The sequence below is a fragment of the Phaethon aethereus genome (assembly GCF_964289735.1).
Source record: "Phaethon aethereus genome assembly, chromosome: 2".
Classification (NCBI taxonomy): Eukaryota; Metazoa; Chordata; class Aves; order Phaethontiformes; family Phaethontidae; genus Phaethon; species Phaethon aethereus.
Window position 1 is genome coordinate 164,296,802 of NC_138582.1, and position 21,097 is coordinate 164,317,898.

The 21,097-nt window shown below is 43.1% G+C and overlaps 1 protein-coding gene across 2 annotated transcripts in view; it reads left to right on the forward strand.

The window, feature by feature from the left end:
* Positions 1–378: 378 nt before the first annotated feature.
* Positions 379–21,097, forward strand: part of PRKAG2 (protein kinase AMP-activated non-catalytic subunit gamma 2) — a gene marked incomplete at its 5' end in the record, with an annotated part of 237,177 nt that continues 216,458 nt past the window's right edge. For both annotated transcript variants that reach the window (XM_081996735.1, XM_081996736.1), the window contains one exon: positions 379–1,320. In XM_081996735.1, the coding sequence (XP_081852861.1) occupies positions 1,225–1,320 (96 nt within the window). The remainder of the gene's footprint in view (positions 1,321–21,097) is intronic.

The window sequence follows — 21,097 nt, forward strand, 5'->3', positions numbered from 1 at the left end:
GTTCGGGAGTGGACCGGGGCCCTGCGGGGCTTGGCGGAGGGAGCGGGAAAAACTACGTTCGGGAGTGGACCGGGGCCCTGCGAGGCTTGGCACCAGCCCCCGGCAGCGGGGGGAGGGCAGCCCCGGGGGCTGCCGGCGGCAGCGAGCCCGGCCGGGGCGCTAGGCTGCACCCCGGGCCCAGAGACGGCCCTCGGGCCGCGGCGGCGGCCGGGCCGGGCCGGGCCGAGCGGGCCGGGACAAGGAGCTGCTGGCCCGGGCCGGAGGGGTGGGACGGGGCTGCACCCGGGGGAGATAACCCTCCTTCGGGAGAAATCCCGGGGGAGGGAGGCGAGAAATCCGCCCGTGAGGTCGGGAGGGAAGGGACCGCGCAGCCTTTCCGCGGTTCTGGCAAGGTGAAACCCGGCCTCGTCGCCCTCCCCCGTGCGCCGGCAGCCCGGGGGATGCGGGCACAGCCCCAGCTCCTCTCCCCTCCCGCACCTCGAAAAGCGGCCAGCGGGGCGGCCCGGGGCGAGCGGGGCCCGAGGGAAGCCTCCGCAGACGCGGAGGGCTGCGGAGCTGGCCGCGAGGGAAGGTCGCCAGGCGCTGGCTGTCCTTTCCCGGCGAGCCGGCCGGGCTCTCGGCAGCGCCCGGCACCGGCCCGGTTCCCCGCGGGACTCCCCACGGGGCGAGGAGCCGGCCCCCTGCGGGACATCTGCGCTCGCTCCGCGGCCCGGCCCGGCTCCCCGCGGCCGCCGCTCTGCCGGGAGCCTCGCGCGAGCACCTTCCCCTTTTCGGGCTTTTGTGGCGTTTGGGTGTTTTTGGGGGTTGGTTGTTTTGTTGTTGGTTTTTGGTTCCCCTCCCGCCCCCCTTCTCTCTTGCGGGGAGAGCGCGCCCGAGCTGGGCGAGGAGAAGGAAACTTTCTCACCCCCCCAGGATGCTCCGGATATTTTTGAAAGGGCGGAAGAGTGAGAAAGCGAGCAGCGTCTGCACGGGCATCTCTTGCTCTTGAGAAGGTCCCCCCTGACACCTCGCTGCTGAGATTAAAGGCCGGAGCTGGAGAAACTCCTCCCCTTCCCTCTCTCTGCTTCTCCCATTCACACACCCCACCCCCCATTTCCTAAGGCCATTTAAAAAAAAAAAAAGAAAAGAAAAAAGAAAATAAGGAGCCTGGAATAACTGCGGCCGGTGGGACGGTGGGGAGAGGTGGAAGAGGAGCATCGCCCAGCACCACGCCTGGGTGAAGGGATGGGAAGCACTGTCATGGACAAGAAGAAAGATGCCTCCAGCAGCAGCAGGAAAAGCTCCGGACAGAAGAAGCTCCTGTTGCGAGTGCACATCCCCGTAAGTGGCTCCTTGCTCGTCCTCCCCTGCGGCCGCTGGCGGGGCTTGGGCGCTGGCGCACGGCGTTTCCCTGACATGTACCGCGGCGAAAGGGGGGGTGTCCTGCCGCGGAGCTCTGGAGTTTGGGGGACGCAGGGCTGGGGCCGCTGCCCGAGGGACAGGCAGGTCCTCCCTATCTGGGGTGGGCCGGGGCGTGGTGGCTCCCCTGGTCGCTGCCCGCCGCGCAGCGCGGGGAGCGGCGTCCGCGGCGCGGAGGAGCGAGGTATAACCGCGGTGCAGCGTTGCTCCTGCCCTGCGCCCCGCGCTTGTCAGGCTGTCTCACCCGCTGTCTCACCCGCTTCACGGGCAGACTGGCACTACGGTTCGGCGGAGGGTCTGTTCACCCCCAAAGGCGGGTCGTAACGTTCCGGGTTTGACTCTGGGAACTGTCCGTGCCTTGTGGCTGAATCCGTGTTTAATCTGACTCTTCCCTTTCTCCCAACTAATCCGCATCTGAATTTCCCAGGGCTCGGGAGCCCAGAGCTCACTCAGATTTGGGCACAAGCAGCCGGTTTATTGCCGAGAGAGAAGTTGTATTGCCAGGAACAGTTGTCTTGCCATGGTGAAGCAGGCTAGTGAGCCATGCAGTCTGTCCACTGACTCTGTTTTGGTTTGTATATTCACGCTATAAAGAAACGTGCAAGAAACTGTAGTAGATAGATACAGGATAACCTCGGACCAAAAGTGTCTCTCTATTCGCAGTGAGTGCTGAAAGGCTGGCTGGCTCTGCTTTCAGAGCTCACATGCTTTTCAAAACTTTTACTATTGTTTTTCTTTACTATTAGGCTGTGCTTGTTATCGATGTAACTATTTTATTCTCAGTCACGATGTGGTTTTGGTTTCAGTGCTTCTGGCAAGAAATGGCAGTCCCTGCATCTTTTTCTGTGCAATCTGTTGTGTTTTGTGTTTTTTTTTTTTAAATCCCATTATATAAAAGTGGGAAACAGTCCTACACGTGTCTCTGCCAGGCCACCGGGGAGCAAAAAGATACTTCTGCTTCTAAGTTTTTCCTTTGTTTTAGGGAAGAATAAGAAGTCAAAGCATATTTATTAGGTGTCTTGACTGTGTGAGATAAAATGGAGGAGAAATACATGGCTCTTCTGCAGATCTCATTTTTCGCTGGAGAGGAATGCAAACCCAGGAGCTTAAGCCAAACTGCTGGAGCTCTGAGTGCATTCAGTACTAGGAGAAAAGGGTTTGTTTCTGCTAACATGGGTGTTGCCTATGCATTTGTGACTGGAGTTTTTAGGCAGTAATCTTTGCCATGTTACCAGTAGTACTTCACAATAGGGATGTAAAATACCAAGAAAATAAAATGTACCCCACCAAAGTGCACTCACCCTGTGCACCGTATTCCTTTCCATCGTGCCTGCTGCATTGTCTCTGACATCTCTTTCCATAGCCCCCCCGCCTCTGACTCAGACTAGTCAGGAGCTTCTGTGCAGCTGGATCTCCCACCTCTGCTCCAAGAAGCGGCACCTTCTGCCTGCTGAAGAGCCATAGGTAGCCTGGGAAATGCTGTGGTTGCTGCAGGATTTTACAGGATCCATCATTACAGGTGCTTTGGAAATACCTTCTGACCACCAGATAACTCTGACCACACCAGTACTTACAGCAATTTTCCCCATTTTATGGTTGCGAAGCTAAGATGAAAAAAGTGCCTAAGTAAAGTCACTTGTTCGCACTTAAGCATTATTGACAGAGGAAGGCTAATGCTTTTTCCTAATTGCCTTGCTAGTCCTGTAGGCAACCTTTCTTCATGAGTGTGGCCTTAGTTCTCTCTTGGATGGAACATCATTAGTAGTGGTCCATAATTTTTGATGTTCATTATTCTGTTGGCTTCTTTGTTACGCACTTTGTCACCTTAGGTAGTGGTAGTTATTCAGGTACAAGCCTACAGATGCCTGATATTGCACTGAAGTTGACGTGAGTTTTATTGTTCACCCAGTTGGAAGCAATTCAAGATTTGGTGATGAGATAACACCTTCCATCCCTCCTTCCCAATGCCAAAATATGATCCTTCTGTTCTACTTTGCATCATTCTAGCATTCCTGAAATGGACTGTTGGGCCATGGATCTTTCAGGTTGTACTCATTTTTGATGGTTCTCTGTTATCTGGCAGAGTTTACATATGACTGTGCTATAAGAAAGAACATTTTTCTCATTCTCCTCATTTGACAGTGGAATCTGCATTTGAAAAGATCCATTTAGACTGTTTTTTTTTCTCTTTCATAACGTTTTCTTGGCTGTTGTTTTGAAGCATCATTCCTATTATTTCAGTGGCGCCTGTCAGTGTAGCTGTAGTTGTCAAGGGAGCTTTCACCAGACAGTAATTTTTATTTTGTTCATCCTCTTCTTTGTTTTTCTGTGAGATCATGTTTATTGCTGAGACATGTAATTCTTGCTCATTGAGATCTTCAAATTAGGAACAAGAGAAGGACTAACAAGGTCTGAGTAGGAGGGGAGAGAGGAGTCAATTTTGAAAGAGAAAGCAGTGGGACAGAAAGGTACTGTTGTGATGCAGGCTACCTAAAAACACATGTATTAGTCACATAGAAATGCTGACTGAAAAAGTAAGACAAATATTGTGCAAAAGAGAATAATGCAAAGTACACTACAAGTGGATTGTGGAATAATAGGCATGTCTGAAAAGAAAGTTTTATGCTTTCCTTCCCTCTCCCACATATTTTTATTTTTTGGGTTTGCCTGTGACAGTGGGAAAAAATGGATCAATTTAAGAAAGCTGCTTTTGTGTCTTGTAACACTCCAGGGCACTTCTCAGGTACATCTTTCTCAAGCAAGAACAAGACGCGGTACAAAAAGTCTGGAAACACTCTATTGTCACCTTCTTTCTGTGCTCAGTCTCCTTCGGCACAAATGGGTGGTGTGCAACAGTTGCTTCAGGGGATAGTGGTAGACCACTAAGTCCTTGCCAGTTGGGTTTCCTAGCTGCTCTCAGCTTGTCATTCTGTAGCCAAGGGTAAAGTGGGGGCCACTGTATTCTGCTGGCATGGCAGGGAAGTATTTGCTGAATTGCTGGACTGATTGAACAACTTTTTGTTTTGTTTGTTTGTTCTTTTCTCTGCAACTACACAACTGGCTAACAAGCTAGTAATTTAGATGGACCATAATATAATTGCAGGAGCCTTTGTAAAGTAGAGGTCACATCAGCCTCTGTCTTTCCCAGCAGCACGTTCTGAAGTCTTGAAATCAGAGATACCTAATTGGAAATTTCTGGTCCAAATATCTTTAAAAGCTTCTACAGATTTGAACAGAAACCTTTGCTCTCCAGGTGCATCACATCTGTAATATGAAGACATTAGCATTATAAAATTCCTTTTTAAGCCATTAGAAGTTAATGATTGCATATTGCTTTGAACATTTTAAAAACTCTATTCTAAGATGGGATGCAATTGTCTGCTGAGTAGGAGCTCACAGCAGTGAGGTCAGTATGTTCTTTTGCCATCTTGCAAAATTGATCTATTCGAATGTTAACATTACCATTGTAATCCCGTGTTGCTGCAAAAAACCCAAAGAGATTCTGCTCTTGCTTACTTTGAATTTCATCTGGGATAATTCAGTCAGTGCCAGCAAAGTTATGTTGTATTTACACTAGTGCAACTGAGGGCAGAACCTGTCTCAAGAGCTTCACCATGGCAAGCGCCAAGCACCTGCTGCTCCCAGCAGGTGGGAATTGCAGAACCTTGGCACTTCCTTGGACTTTTCCCAACTACATCACAAGGTGACTTTTTATTCAAAAGAACAAAGAGTTTTTTTCACAATAAAGACAAAAATAACATCTGCAAATGAATATAAAAACATCTTTCAGTTCAATGAAGTGGCTGTTGCCTCTGGTACTTCAGCCCTGACAGCAGAACTGATGCACTAGCAGATGCTCTTGGAGGTCATGACCCTTTATTTTCAGTGTCACACAAACAAACATCTCTGCACACTTTCTCCCATTTCTTTGTCAACTGCTATGATTTTGAACAGATTCCTCAATGTGCAAATTTATTGCTGTTTTCAGGCCTGTTGTTATGTCAGGATGTCAGCCTGAAACATCAGATGGCTTAAATATTTCTAACCCAATAGATGACAATGATGTTCTGACAGCTAGTGTTGGCTCAGGCTCTGCCCCTCCATCTTGCTTTCCACACTTGCAAAGTCATTAATGGCTGCATGCCTAATAAATCACTGTGAAATGATTTTGTTCTGTCACAGGTTTTGCAGGGTGCTTCTTGTCTCCCGGTAATTGCTGGGTGGGCTGATGAGAACTGCACTTCAGTCTAGGGATGACTTTAGGAAGCTGCAGATAAAGAATAAGCTGGTCAGTTCTTTCAAAGGAGATGAAGGAATCAGCTTCCAATGTGATGTAGGAATGAAAAAAAAAGTTTGTTTTCTTGGGAAAAGGAGGTGGGGGGAAAGAGAGACAGAGGAGAGAGAAATGTTTCCCTAAAATTAAATCTGCAACTGTCCTCCCCGTTGCTCTCATAGGACTGAGTCTGAGTGGACCTGATCCTCTGTGGCTTTGAAGTTTAAATTTGGATTCCTCCCTAAAGGGCTGATATATTAAGGATCTGAAAGGGCAAGAGGTATTTGCTCAGGAGTGTTGAGATTCCGCTTTGAGTCTATCCGAAGGAAAAAAGAAAGGATTCTTGATGTTTGCAGTCATAACAGCTGCTACGGTAATTAAGGAAGCTCTTAGTCTTTTTGGTTTTAAAGCATAACTCAAACTAGTCATCTTATTGAAAAGTACTGCTTCTTTAAAACATCACGTTTTCTGGTAGCAGATTCTGCTTCTAAATACTCTCATCCAACCACCTTTATTTATATCTGTGAGCCTGTGAGGACTGTGAATTTCCTTGGAGGAATAGGTCACGAATGTGGAAGGAACCTCACAGAAATGTGGATCGTGAGACTTTTGGCCTCAGGGAAGGTTACTCACACTGTGCTTGTATTGGGAATTACTGAAACAGAAGAAAATGTCATGCTCCTAGAGGGATCAGGAGTGAAGTGGAAAGTAATGATATCTACCTGGGAAGTTCCAGTGCCTGTTCACAGACCTGCAAGGTTCAACTTCTGCTCAATTTCACCTGGGCCCCACATTGCATTCAAGGGAGCTGCTCAGACGTGACTGAAAGCAGAATTTGACCCCGAAGACAGAATTCAACAATCATTTTGTTGATGATGTATGGACAGTCATGGAAGTAGGTTGGTGCGCCTGTGTGCTGGCTTGGCAGGGCTAATGGGAGTAGAAAGGAGCCAAAACTGTGTCAGCATGGCTATTGGTAGACCAAATTATGGAAGTCCATGTTGAGTGAAGTACCACATATAATTCCCATCCCTTTGAAGAAGAGCTGGATTTGTCTCAACAGGCATCCCATGCATAGCGATTACTGAAAGAGCAGAGTTGGTTACAAGAGAAATGAAGCGTCAAGGAAGACATCAGTAGCCGACAGGAGATGTCATAGAATATATCTATGGGACCTGACAAGATGCATCCCAGAGTTCTGAGAGAATTGGCTGACGTAGTTGCCAAGCCACTGTCCATGATATTTGAAAAGTCCTGGCAGTCAGGTGAAGTCCCTGGAGACTGGAAAAAGGGAAACGTTCCATACATTTTTAAAAAAGGTAGCAGGGAGGACCCTGGGAACTACCAACCTGTCAGCCTCACTCTGTGCCTGGGAAGATCATGGAACAGATCCTCCTAGAAGCTATGCTAAGGCACATGGAGGACAGGGAGGTGATTTGAGACAGCCAGCATGGCTTCACCAAGGGCAAGTCCCACCTGACCAACCTAGTGGACTTCTATGATGGAGTGACTACATCAGTGGACGAGGGAAAAGCTACTGAAGTGGTCTATCTGGACTTCTGTAAGGCCTTTGACACAGTTCCCCACAACATCCTTCTTTATAAATTGAGGAGAGATGGATTTGATGTGTGGACTGTTCAGTGGATGAGGAATTGGTTGGATGGTGGCATCCAGAGGGTAGCGGTCAGCGGCTCAATGTCCAGATGGAGATCAGTGATGAGTAGTGTCCCTCAGGGGTCCGTATTAGGACCAGTACTCTTTAATATCTTCATCAATGACATAGACAGTGAGATCAAGTCCACCCTCAGCAAGTTTACAGATGACACCAAGCTGAGTGGTGCAGTTGACATGCCTGAGGGACGGGATGCCATCCAGAGGGACCTGGACCAGCTCGTGGAATGGGCCTGTGTGAACCTCATGAGGTTCAACAAGGCCAAGGGCAGGGTCCTGCATCTGGGTCAGGGCACCCCCCGGTATCAATACAGGCTGGGGGATGAAGGGATTGAGAGCAGCCCTGCCAAGAAGGATTTGGAGGTACAGGTGGATGAAAAGCTGGACATGAGCTGGCAATGTGCACTCGCAGCCCAGGCGGCCAACTGTATCCTGGGCTGCACCCAAAGCAGCATGGCCAGCAGGTCGAGGGAGGTGATTCTGCCCCTCCGCTCTGGTGAGACCCCACCTGGAGTTCTGCATCCAGCTCTGGAGCCCTCAGCTCAGGAAAGACATGGACCTGTTGGAGCGGGTCCAGAGGATGCCACAAAAATGCTCAGAGGGCTGGAACACCTCTGCTGTGAGGACAGGCTGAGAGAGTTGGGGTTGTTCAGCCTGGAGAACAGAAGGCTCTGGAGACACTTTCTTGCAGCCTTCCAGTACTTAGAGGGGGCTTGTAAGAAAGATGGGGACCGACTTTTTAGCAGGTCCTGTTGCCATAGGACAAAGGGTAATGGTTTTAAATTACAAGAGCATAGATTTAGGTTAGAGGTAAGGAAGAAATTTTTCACCATGAGGGTGGTGAAACACTGGAAGAGGTTGCCCCGAGAGGGTAGATGTCCTGTCCCTGGAAACGTTCCAGGTCAGGTTGGATGGGGCTCTGAGCAAGCTGATCAAGCTGCAGATGTCCCTGCTTACTGCACAGGGGTTGGACTAGATGGGCTTTAAATGTCCCTTCCAACCCAAAGATTCTATGATTCTATGATGTCTGCCTGGCATAGAAATAGCCCCTTTTTGTGAGTTACGTTACCCTAGACTAATCATCAGGCTTTGACAATTAGCCTGCTTTCAGGGCCTGATCTGGTTGCAGAGGGTCACTGTCTCAAAGTTTTACTATTGTTTGCATTGTACACACACTGAACTGGTTATGGCCTAACAAATAGGGAGAGTTATGCATATCTTCCAAGAAAAAAAGAAAAAGCAGCTTGAATGTATCTTGAATGGAGTATGTTTTTTCTCCTGGAAAGGAGGACTTATGTATACACATGAGCATAAGGTGCCATCAGTAATATGGTGCTGTGCTACTACTGAACTATTTCTAGTACTACCAGTGAGTTGAAACAGTGATGTATATAACAGTTTCTGCTGCAGAGTGATTTTTGTGTTTATTCTTTAGGTAGTTGTAGAAACTGGAATATAATGCTTCAGTTTAATGTTTGCTTCTGTAATACTGTCTTTCTTAAATTGCTTGCATATAACTACATATGAAATCTTTAAAGCGTGAAAGCATTATTTACACAGTAGAGAACCAAAACATAACGTGGTACTCAGTTTTTGGCATTGAGGATTCATAGAATGGTATATAGAGTCCTTTAAATTGTCATATAATTTAGCATGACAGTAAATTACATTATGGAAGTGTGACTTAGTGGGATGCATAGCAAATGAATTGCAGTATGTGTTTAATAGTTATCATTTGTATCGTACCCTGTGATTGTTCAGATCTTATGGCCATTATTACAAAAGGTGCCTGTGACCTTCTGCTCCAAAACCAGAACCAATGTCATAAGCTGAAGACTTAATCTATTTTTTCTGTCAGGGTGATAGAGCTATATGCTTTTTTGAAGCTGCTGGAGAACGCATTCATAGATCTAGAGTTTCATTAGGAGGAAGTGTGTGCATGATAAGCATTATCTGCCATGTTATGAAGCCTTTATTATCATTTATTCACAACAGGCATTGTGCAATTTTCAGTCATCTTTTCATGTTGGTAATGCTGCTGGAACAATGAAAATAAGAAAATACTCTGCTTCTGCGGTCTGAAGAACAAAAAGCTACCTGAATGGTCAGAGTGCTGGCTTACAGCACTACAAAACAGGGTTTTCCTGCTCAGTTGTAGACTTACTAGTGGTCTTTTATGAATGACTGAAGTTTGTATCTGGTTTGTGGAAGCTACCTGCCTGTTGATTCCATTAGAAAAGTTTCAAAACACGTTTTCCATGGAATTAGAGAAATCAGTACTTGGTGAGTTAGATTAAATTTGAATCCAAGCAAGAAGAAACATTTAAATGAAGACAAGCTCTCCATAGAAAAGGTACAGTTGTAAGCCTGTGATGGGCTAAAGAGGTGCCTTTAGCATCGCCTATAGCCTGTCTAGTGGAAGAAATGGATTGTTACCTGCATGCCACTTATTTTGAAGGGACTCTACACGGAAATCGGCAAAGACACCTGGACTTATGCACAGAATCCTGAAGTGTATCACAATGACTCTATTTTTACTACCTAGCCATAATTTTTTACAAGTTTGAGGACTGTTCTATGCCTTTAAATAGCTGTGCATTTAATATGTTTTCTAAGCCTGTGTTGTCTTGCTCTGGTGATGTGGCCTCTAAAAAGTGTAACTGCTAACAAGTGTTTTTACAGAATAGTAGAAAAGTTGAGGCTGGAAGAGACCTCTGGAGATTGTCTAGTCCAAACCTTCTGCTGATCCTGTGGTCAGCCAGAACAGGATGCTCAGGACTGTGTCCCATCAGATTTTGAGTATCTCCGAGGATGGAGACTGCACAACTTCATTGCACTGAAGGAATGCAATAGGGCAAGGGAAAGCTCCTCGAGACTAAATATTGTTCAGCCAATACACAATCACATTGAATTTAACTCCATGGTGGGTTGGATCTTTCTCAAAAGCGTAGTGTCCATCTGGGGACTGAAATTGAATTTGGACGTGTAGTGTAGAGACTTCTGGGAAAAGCATGCTCTGAGGTGGGAGTTGAAACCCAACAAGGCTTGTGGAAGAAATGGACAGTAACAAAGAGATAAAAAAAGGTGCTTAGTCGGTGTTATCACAATATGTATGGGAGTTTGCCAGCTTCACAGTAGAGCATTGCATCTTCTGGAATGTGGTTTTCATTATGTGTTGTCATTCCTTTTGCATAAATTAATTACGGGGGGATTTGCTGTTACTAAGTATTAATCATGGCTTCTGTGTTGAAAGTGTGATCTAAACCAAGAGGCATGACGAAAGACACTTCAGGGGTGAGAGTACTAAATCATTATCTAGCTGTCTGAATCTCTATCTATCTGCTGTATTGCCTGAAGTTGAGCAGAGGAGAGTCCTTAATGTAAGCTTTGCATTGCTGAATGGCTGAAGCTTGAGGTTCACAAAGAATAAACTTCTAAAGCATCAGTGTGCCACATTGAAACACTGAAACATCTTATGGGATGTTCTTTCCATCCGTGACTGAATGCTGTTGAGCTAGATGTCTCTGCATGCATGAGGATACATATGTTAGTAAAGACAAGCTCTCTGAAGAATTTAGAGCCTTGGTAGGTATTATAGACTGGGGGCAGGTGAGAGGACATGACATCATCCCTGCGGTACTGATATTCAGGTAGATGGTTGGAGTTTAAGCAACTTGCCTCATGTTGTACAAGACTGTGACAGTTGGACTCATGAAGTCTTGAGACCTAGTTCATTTATCTTAATCATAAGCCCAACCTTCTTCCTATGGTATTTTTCCCATATGGATCCATGTACAAGCTCAACCTAAGTCAGCAGTGGTGGAAAGTATTTTTCTTTTTGCTTTTTGAAAATACATGTGAAGTGAAAGGATTCCAGTCTAATGTCTACAGACAGTCATGCTGTGTCCTAAAATAACACTGTTAGGACTTTTTTTGCAGTCTGATCAGGGAGACCAAGGACTGAGGATATTAGATATATTAGGGGAAACTATATTAACTTCCAGCACCAAAAGTGGTACTTCAATGAGTGTGCCTAATTATCACACCCTCCATGCAGTTTGTGTGGTTGTTGAAAGTTGTGAAATGTTAGTCGTCTTTTTTTCTGAATAGCTAGTGGCACATCCGTTGTAGAGTTCTTGAAGCAAGGCATCTGTAGCCATTTAGCATGTTGTCACCTATAAACTCAAACAGATGGGATTTGGAACATCCAAAACAGCACTTTAGCAGCCACGTTCAATCTACAGCACCCCCCAAAGAGCTTGCAGGCATCCTGTCTCCATTCCTGCAGTCCGCTGACGTGTTCTTCCAGTTGCTGCAGATGGGCATTCCCCAGTGCTGCTGCCAGCTAGTGCAGGAGAGAGAATACCAGCATGGTCTCAACACTATTCTTCTTGGATACTCCTTCCACTAATGTTAGAGCAGCTCTACATTTTTACGGGAAAATGGAGAGCTTCTGCCATCTGAAACGTTGAGCCAATGTTATTCATAAACATAATAGCCTGAAATGAATGGGAGGTAGAAGATGTTACTCAACTGTTCTCTTTGCCCTTTTATTTAGCTAGTTGATGTTAAAGGTAAATACGAATTTAATAGACTTCTTTTAGTTGGGTGATGATTAATTATACATTTTCCTTATATTTTTTATGTTTTTGAGAATGACTGTACACACTCTAAGCTATGCAGAGGCAGGAGGGTACATGCCAGCATTTTTCTTTATAAAGTAATACCAGTAATTCAAAAATTGCAATTACTTCAGTTCTTTTTTCTGTATTGTGTACTTAGAGTTCTGGCTGCTTTCACTGTAGCAGACCTGTGGAGGCATCATCAGTTGGCATGCAAAAGTTGCTGTTAAATGAAGTTTTCTGATTTTCAGCTGTAAAACACTGATATCAATAAAAGAGGAAGCATGCCTTACTTAACCATGTACAGTAGTGGGCTAATCTCCATTACTTAGTAAGACAAAACTGTTTTTCACCAGTATTCATTAGGTATCCTGGTGGACCTCAACCAATACTTACCAAGGCAAACAAGCTGCTGTTCATCAGTTAGCTTTATTAACAGATTATGTGCATCCTCCTATCCTACCACAATGCTGAATAAAACATGTTGCCTTACAATGCCTTCTTAGTTAGCCAACATGTTTTATTTTTATGGTGTACACTGTCAGATAAAACAAGTGAGTGGTAACTTGGTAAGCCTTTCACTTTTGATGTCCATCTGTCTATAATCTGAGACCCAAAAATCCAAGAACAACAGATGACTCAAGTTTACTTGAAATACCATTCACAAGATTAATCCTTGAGCAAAAAAAAGGTGCTAAGAAGCCTAGTAGTTCAGAGAGATGGGATTTTCAAAAGAATTAGGCACATTAGGTCCCTTTGCAGTATTTGAAGATCTTACTAGTCCAATTGCACCAGGATGTCCTTTAATACATTTGAAAATCAAGCATTACATCTTTCAAGCTTTCAAGATGTCATTCTTACTGCTCTGCTATTTATACCTATATTACAAAACAGAAGCTGGTTTTCCTACTTTTCTGCTCCCAATAACATTCTCTTTCACCTGATAGCTAACATGGAAAAAAACCCCAAAAACCCCAAGTCAGAAGCTGTTTTTTATGAAACAGAGGTTGAAAGTAATACTAGGAAGTAATTTGGGAAGAGAGAAATAGCAGCTGTTCTCTTGATGATAAAGACTGAAACTAATACTGATACTGAGTGCAGCGCACTCCACTGTGACACACAATAAAGTCTATGTACAACTTTATGTTTGACTGAGTGACCAAGTATTACATATGATAAAGATGTCAGAAAGAAATTCCTTTTCTGTTCCCTTCAACTTTTTGATGTAACTTGAGAAAAAGCTGTAATTTGAGATGATTTTTAATTTATATATTCTTGTGTAAATTTTTTAATTTTTACAAACTACTGTAGGCATTTAATGTATTTAGACTCACTGTGGATAGTGAGTTCAAATTTACTTTCAAATATAAATGTTTTAAAAGGAAAAATGTATTTCATTGCCATAATCTGCATATACTTTTTGTCAGCATGTTTATGAAGCAGAGGTATTCAGGTTTAAAGGTATTTGGAGTTCCACAAGGCAGCGTCAATATTGCTTTGTGGGCTGCTGCTTGTTGAGGTCAGTGGAGAGAGACTGGAGGACACAGGGGAGCTCCTCAGGTTGTGAGAAGCTGATGGGGTAACCAGCTTAGTCTCTGAAACGTCTGTGTACGTATCAGTTGTAAAACAGGCTTTTAGCCTTGACTGTATTTGGGTTGAAGTAACTGAGGAAGAGGCGCACACGTAAAAACAAAGGCTGGTAATATCAATGGCAGTGATCAGTATATGTGGTTTAATGGATGAGAATTGGAACACACAGGCTGAACATCTGGAGACATATGTCTGGGGATCACTGTCTCTTGGAGGAACGGTAAAATCTAATTTCTCTGGACTTTAGCAACAAAAAGAGAGGAAATACTAAGTATACGCTCTAAGGAAACATCCATTTTCAGAGAAGATATTTCTGAGAGTTCATTTCCAGAGAGCAATAGGTACCTTTGATATGTTTTATGGTCCTGAATGTTCTGTGCACTTGACTAGGTTAATTTAAAAAACATGTAAGGAGACAAGTGCAGAGCCTGTGTGCGTGAAGGGAAGCTGCCCTGTGTGCAGCTGTTTGCTATAAACTGAATACATTCAGTGTGTATGTACAAGCTGGCAAATTGCTCATGTTGCAGAGAAATGAACTGTGGTGGAAAATGCAATAGATATTTCATTATTTCAGAAAAAAACACATTATGAATATGCTTCTGCCTGATGTTAAAACATCTGGATTTAGTTTCTAGCTGTACTAAGATTATTTTCTATTTCATATCCTGTGTTTTAATGTCATAAAACAAATAGAACAACAAGCTGACTTTGTATCTTGACCTTTAGGCTGTTTTCATTTCTGGTGGGGTTTGGGGTTTTTTTGGTTTACAAGACTAAGTAATTTAAAGTCCAGTCACCTGGGGTATTTTTCTAAGAGATTAACACAGGTTAATTTGAGTCCTACTGTCCCAGATAGTTGTAACCGGGACTGACTTTCTTCTTCCTTGTCTCTGTCTGCTTCCCTGCATACGGCTGTTGCTGTAGAAGGCCTCCAAGTCATGTCATGTCAAATAATGCATGGTCTTCAGAGCTCACTGGGGGAGAGAAAAGTCTGGGAACAATGTGAACAGGCACAGCCAGGCACTTCCACTAATTGTTGATGTGGACGATGGAATACAAAAGCAGAAGGAGGGAGGGGGGAATGGAAATGTGTCTTGGTGTGGAAACGACCGTGTAAAAACAAATATGCCTGGGCTTGCTCGTTGGGAATGTACATGTTGCGCAGGAGAACTCCCACAACAGGAATCCTCTGCATTAGTTTGCCCCTGGCAGATAATTTTAGAAGGTTTCTTTTTTATTTATTTATTTACTTCTAGAGGCTTTCTTGGCCATTTGAGGATGTGGACTTCAGCAACCATGAATTGTAACAGGTAGTGGCAATTTACTGCTGAGCTAGTTTGAAATGATCTGTTATTTTTTTGCTTTAGTTATTTGGTGTTGTCTAAATATTGGGAATTGGAAATTTAAATGAATTAATTATTAATGTAACATGCTAGTGGCATTTCAAAATATATTTTGCTGACATGGAGTTAAATAGCTAAGTGACTCTTCCATAGTGTGTCCTCTAGCCCAAAGCAGGCTGAAGTGTTTTGCAGATCAATTATATAGAATAAATAAAATAGAATAAAATGACACATTTGGTTTTTTTTATTATTTTTATAATGAAAAACAGAATTTCCTGTCAAGAACTATTGTGCTGAAATATCTACACTGTATTTTGCCTAAACTCTGAAAAAAATCAGATAAAGACAGTGATGAAGGGATGACCATTTGGTAGGATGAGCCAGAAAATTGAATGTTTATCCTATAGGATGGGAACTATATGAAATTATGAGCAATTTAAAATTAAGTTAGTAAAGTTAGTGAGATTCATAAAGTAAAATTAGTAGATTTATACTTTACTACGCAGTGGAACTTTAGCTACACAGGGAAGCTAGCAGCCCATGCTGGAATTCATCATCCCCTGGAGATGAAAAGACTCTTTATATCAAGGAAACAGAAAACACAAGTGATACACTTGCATGTTCATCTATGCCTGAAAAATCATCATACTTCTGCTGAAAAGTAAATACCTCTGCAGTGAAATGCAACAGCAGCAATTAGTAATCAGCACGATGCAACACAATTGGTAAAAATCCAAATGCTTACTTTATCCATTTACTAAATGAATCACAAATGTCTAACTGAACCAAGAACTATTATGGAGGCAAGAGGAAAGGGAATAGCCAGCAGAAACACCAATTTGTTGATTATATAATGGACCTATCATTAGTAACTTGATTATGCCAATGCACTTGCTTTTTCTCCAAGACAGATACTTGTTTCTACCAGGGCTAATTGATCTTGAAATGCAGCCTGATTATGCCAGAGTGTGTTTTAAATGGAAAATGATAATAAAGTTAAGGAAGATGGAAAACTGTTTACTGGTAGAAACATGATTGCTTATAGCATTGCAGAAAAGTGAGAATGCAGAAAGATAGGATGGTTTATCCAAAGAGTTAGATTTATCCCTTTTTAGTTAAAATTATGTAAATTCAGTGCTGTGAAAGTTATCACGAGGAGAACCCTGAAGACTGATTGTGGCTCAGAGCACAAATCAAGTTCATCATATAAAATTCCTCACAACAGCCCATTGTGGCACTTCTGTTTTGCCAGGCAGGATTGGCCTTCCAGCAGTTGCCACTGAAGGTATTTATCATTGCAGTGTGGAAATCTGACTTCCTGGCACTGGGCTGGGAACTTCATTTCGCAGTGATCTCCTAAACATCTTTGCTGACTAAGATTGATTTTGAGCATGTTGCCAAAAGATCTTAGTTTCTCAGTCTTCTTCCCAGTCTTCCAGTTCTCACATCAGATTTCTTTTTATTATGTGTTCCTATTCTTGTAAACCTGTGATTTCTGAAAGCCACTGTAACCTCCCTTAGCAGTATCCCCACAGCCAAAAAAAGTAGCTGCTATCTCTAGATACAGTTTCTAAAACCCACCACAATCAAAAAGACCAAAAAAATCAGTCTCACTGAGCTCCATGTTGGGTCTTTATGGAAAGGATTTTTAGTTTCGTTTACATCCCTGAGACGTGGGCAAACTTTAGGGATGAATATCAGGTTTTTCAGAAATTTTGATGACTGGCTGCCCAAGGTGGGATACTTAATGCTAATGGAGCCAAAGGCTCCTGCTGTTTCATGGAGGATACCCACAATTAGCATTTTAGTGGATTTAAAGAATACTTTTTTGACTTAAGTGACCAGTTCAGCACAGATCAGGGAGTGGCTGAACCTGCAGGAAAAAGATTTCCAGTTGTATGAGCTGCTCACCACTAGATATGCTGGGTGTGATTCTGGTGTTGGTTTAGCGGGAATATTTTCCCTGTCATCACTGAAACCGCTATCATCAGTGGGGTTGGAGCTGGAGGCACTATTTCTGCATGAGATGAAATGTTAAGCTTCCATTATGGCTTTCTGCAGGTTAGAGGGATGGGAGAAGGAACACCTAAAGCTTGTGAGTGTGTAAAATATAAATGAGCAAAGTATTGTGTATTGGTAAATACCTCGTCAATGGATACCAAAATACCAGTATTTTTTTTTTCAACTTTGCAATAATTCAATTTGACAAACACCAAGATTTTTCTGCTGAGAGCTTTCTGCCCCTGCAGACAATGTTTACAGTGCTGCTTACCACAGATCTTAACACATTTAACAGGACTGTGCAAAATGCCTGACTCTGCGATGGAGATGGGAGAGTGAAACCAGGGTAGAGTGTTGCTATACGGCTAATGCTATGGTTCACCCTTTCTGCTATTCTGATTGTGTTACAACTGTAATTCTGTAGCTGTGGTTTCTTTCAGCGGTCTAAATGGGGAGGCAGGTAAGAAGTTGAACTCACTGTGAGCCAGAAAACCTAAAATATCTCTGTGAGCATTGGCAAGGTGCCCAGACCAGAATAAATACGTTCAACCTTTCTCTTTCACATCCTGCTTGTAGAAACAAAATACAAGAAGGCCAAACAGAATTCTGACAGGCTGTATTTTGTTTAAAGAGGCCTTGTAACTATATGAGATCAAGAGACAGTTATAAGGCTAAGTCCTGTGCTTTATATGGATTTATAACAGTCATTTAAATAAAGTATGCCTTTGTACACAGGCTGAGGATATCTAAAATAAAACTGTTTTATATATGTTTACATAATATATGAGGGTTTTTATGTGTAGTACATGTACCTAGCTAGATTTTTTTTTGTTGGAATCATCATGGTAATTTAGTTAATGTTGTTTTCTTTTCTGAGCATCATGTCAGAATTTATCACAATCTATTTGATAGAAAAAAACCTTCTTTCAACTGTCCCAATTTGCACACAAGGCCAGTTCTGAGGAAAGCTTGACCAAGAAAGGTTCGTTTCCACCTGGTAATTAATTAAAAATAGGGCGTAAGAAGTTCCCATCTTCCTTTCTAGGATATTCTGTTACTCAGGCTTTTCAGCACTGCTGTCCATGAGTCTTCCTGTGTGTCATTTTGTAGAACTGCTCAGAAAAGGATCCGTGATACCAATGGAGGGACAGGACTTAACCTCTGATGGCTGGAGCTGGGGTCTGGTACATTGGTTGGGCTGCACAGGAGGTTATAACTTTGGGAAGAAAACTAAATTATATGTTCTGGCAATAACCTTAACATTTTCTTGCTCTTGACTTCTTATTGTTGGGAAATTACATGTAAAGCAAGTGCAACTGGTACAATATATTTGTGTGTGTATAACTTCAAAGTAGAACAAGTATGAATGTTCGTCGTGGTTAAGTCTTTTCCAAGTACGTGTATTCATTAAGCTGACCCTAGAAATTCGGTCAGACATAAACTCAGCTATTGCTGGTAATTCATTAACAGATTCTTCTAAAACTTTGTCCAAAGCTTGAGTTTCTGAATCAGGTCATGAATGTCTCATTTCCTCACCAGTCCAAAAATACACAGTTGATTTGGTGGTTAAAGCAACAGTATAACCTCCTAACCACAGGCTTGCTTTATCTTGGATCCAGCTGTGCTTCTCCTTCCACGTGTCAGGGCTGTAGAGGAAGAGGATATCCTTGAAGTATGAAACATGGCAGTCCTGACCCTAACACCTTGATGGCTTTGTTCTTGAAAGGAGCATGTAGCCCAAACCAAGCGCTCGCTCCACTGACCTTCTGGCAGTTAGTTACTTGGCTGGGTACAGAGTATGTATGTGGAGTAAACAAACCTTCTCATATGAAAAGCTCTGAAGTGCTTTAGAAGTTAAGTTTGCCATATATGGTTGACATATAGATGAATCTGGGATGGAAGATCACTAGGTATTTCACTGGTGCTTAGCAGTACTAGGAAAATTTATGCAGGATTTCAAGAAAATGACTTCATCTGGAATATCTGGGAGGACTTTGCCAAAAAAAATGCAATATGTGGAACGGAGTTTGGAGTCAAAATTAATTTTCTAAAGGAAAGTGTTGTGAGATCTTGAATGGACACAAGTGGTTTACTTCTCTGTGTCTAGAGAAAAACAATTTTTTGTTCATTCCATGTAAACTCAAATGCCTCTGTAGCACTTTGGGTGCCTGCACTGGCCCTGGTTTGGAGAGGTTCCTAGTGGACCAAGTAATATTAATGCCTAATTATTCTGAATCTGAAATGTAAAATACCACTAGTCATCAGACCGTCGGTTCTTGGGTACATGCAAGATCCTGATATTCCCCAGTCTCATCTTGTTATCCATATGCTATTCAGTTTATCCTCTGTAGATCATAGTTCTTATCAGACAGTGTACCCTCTAATATCAAACTGCTATGCACTCAGGTTTTCACTTACACCTTAAACACAGGGAGACCTGCTTTATTTGAACTTGCCAAAGAAGTGGACTCTTGGAGGATATCCAGTTTTTTATTGATGGGCTATTTGATCCAAGTATTTGTTTTAAAACTCTCCTCAAAAGAAAGCCTGGTGAGAGAGCCAACATAATATAATAACCCTAATGCACTGCCCTCCTCCATCTCCTTCGTTCTGCAAATTTCAAAACATTTAGGTAAATGGTTGAGTTAATAATACCCAAGATGCCCTGTAAGTATTGTTATTTCAGATTTAAACTTGGAAAGAAAAAATATAACAAGTAACTTGCCCAAGTCTATAGTAAGCTGGAAAGTAGAGCTCAATGGCTCCCTACTCTTACACGTAAGCTAAAAACCCCCATCATGCTTAAAGCCAGACTGTTCTAGGTGTTCTAATTCAGCAGTGGCAGATGTCTTGGCCCACTCTACTCCTGATTCTGCACTGACTCTGTATGGAGCTTTTCATATATAAGATTAAGTATAATGAGACTCTCTTTGGCCTCAGGAGTTTACCTGTGATGAGGTCTGTTGCCAGACTCCTGTGTCAATAGATTTACTGCCTTCAGTTGTGGATGAAGTCAATTTGACCCAGTTGAGACAGCATCAGATAGCATCGCGAGCCTACAGCTCCCCATGAAACATGCTTTCTCTGCCATTCATTGTTGTTAAGGCTGATGGAAATAAGCCAGTGTTAAATAAGGGGTGGGAAAGTATAGCCTTGCCTTAAACTGAGTACAGCTGCTCTTTTGTTACTCGAGTTGTATGCAAGGGCAAGCAGTGTTTTGGCATGCTCTTGGCTCCATAAAAGCACTGCTGAGGGAGCAACGGAAGTTACTTCCACTATTTTAAAAGACGGGTCACCAGACTCCCAACGTTAGAGCAGCTGATGCCTCTGGAGAGCCGGCTGTTCCCTAAGCCCTGGGGAGAGCTGAGGAAGAGCATGTGCTGCGAAGGACGCCCTCACCGTGGGAACTGTGGTTTGAACCTGGAAAGATGGTGACAACTTAGTTCAGCATTCTCCCAATGAGGATCTGGGTTTTTTAGGTGTGATAAAAGAAGTCTTCCAGGTGGCTCAGACAGGTGAAAGTAGGGACCATGGCGGTAGCTAGTCAAATGCTTGAAATACCAATGCTGTTATGTTCTCTTTCCCATCCATTTTCAGGAAGGTTTTTTTTTTTTCTTTTCTTTCTCTGTTTTGTTTTACTTGTAATTTCACTTTTAAAGCTTTTCCTTCCTCTTTCTGGAGCTTCTCTTTTAAATCTATTACAAAGACATTTCTTTCAGATTCACAGAAATAACTTGTTTGTTTTGTTTTTCCAGGCTACTCAGTAGGTTACGGAGTTGGTTAGTTTACATAGGTTGCTTATTGGTTACTTTACATAGGTAGGATCATCTTGATTCCTCTTCGGACTTATACAGCTCTTCATCACATCTTAGGGCATTTGAGACACTTGTATAAGCAGATGATCCGTTTTTATGAGTAGTATTCCATGTTTGTCATGGGATATTTGTACATGGATGTGCCTGCATACACCCATACTTCCATGTGTATTTTTGCGTGTAATCCTTGCAGCACATTTGATGTGAGGTTTTCAAGCAGGACCAGAAGCATGGCAGTAGGGAGCAAGGACTTCTTATGACAAGCTTAGTATGTTTTGGTGCAGGTTTATCAAAAGAATGTGGTTGGCATACTTGGAACACTGAAAGGGTCGTGCTCTGACATGTAGCTACATGTTGTATGCCAGTCTCTTTCCCAATTTGGAA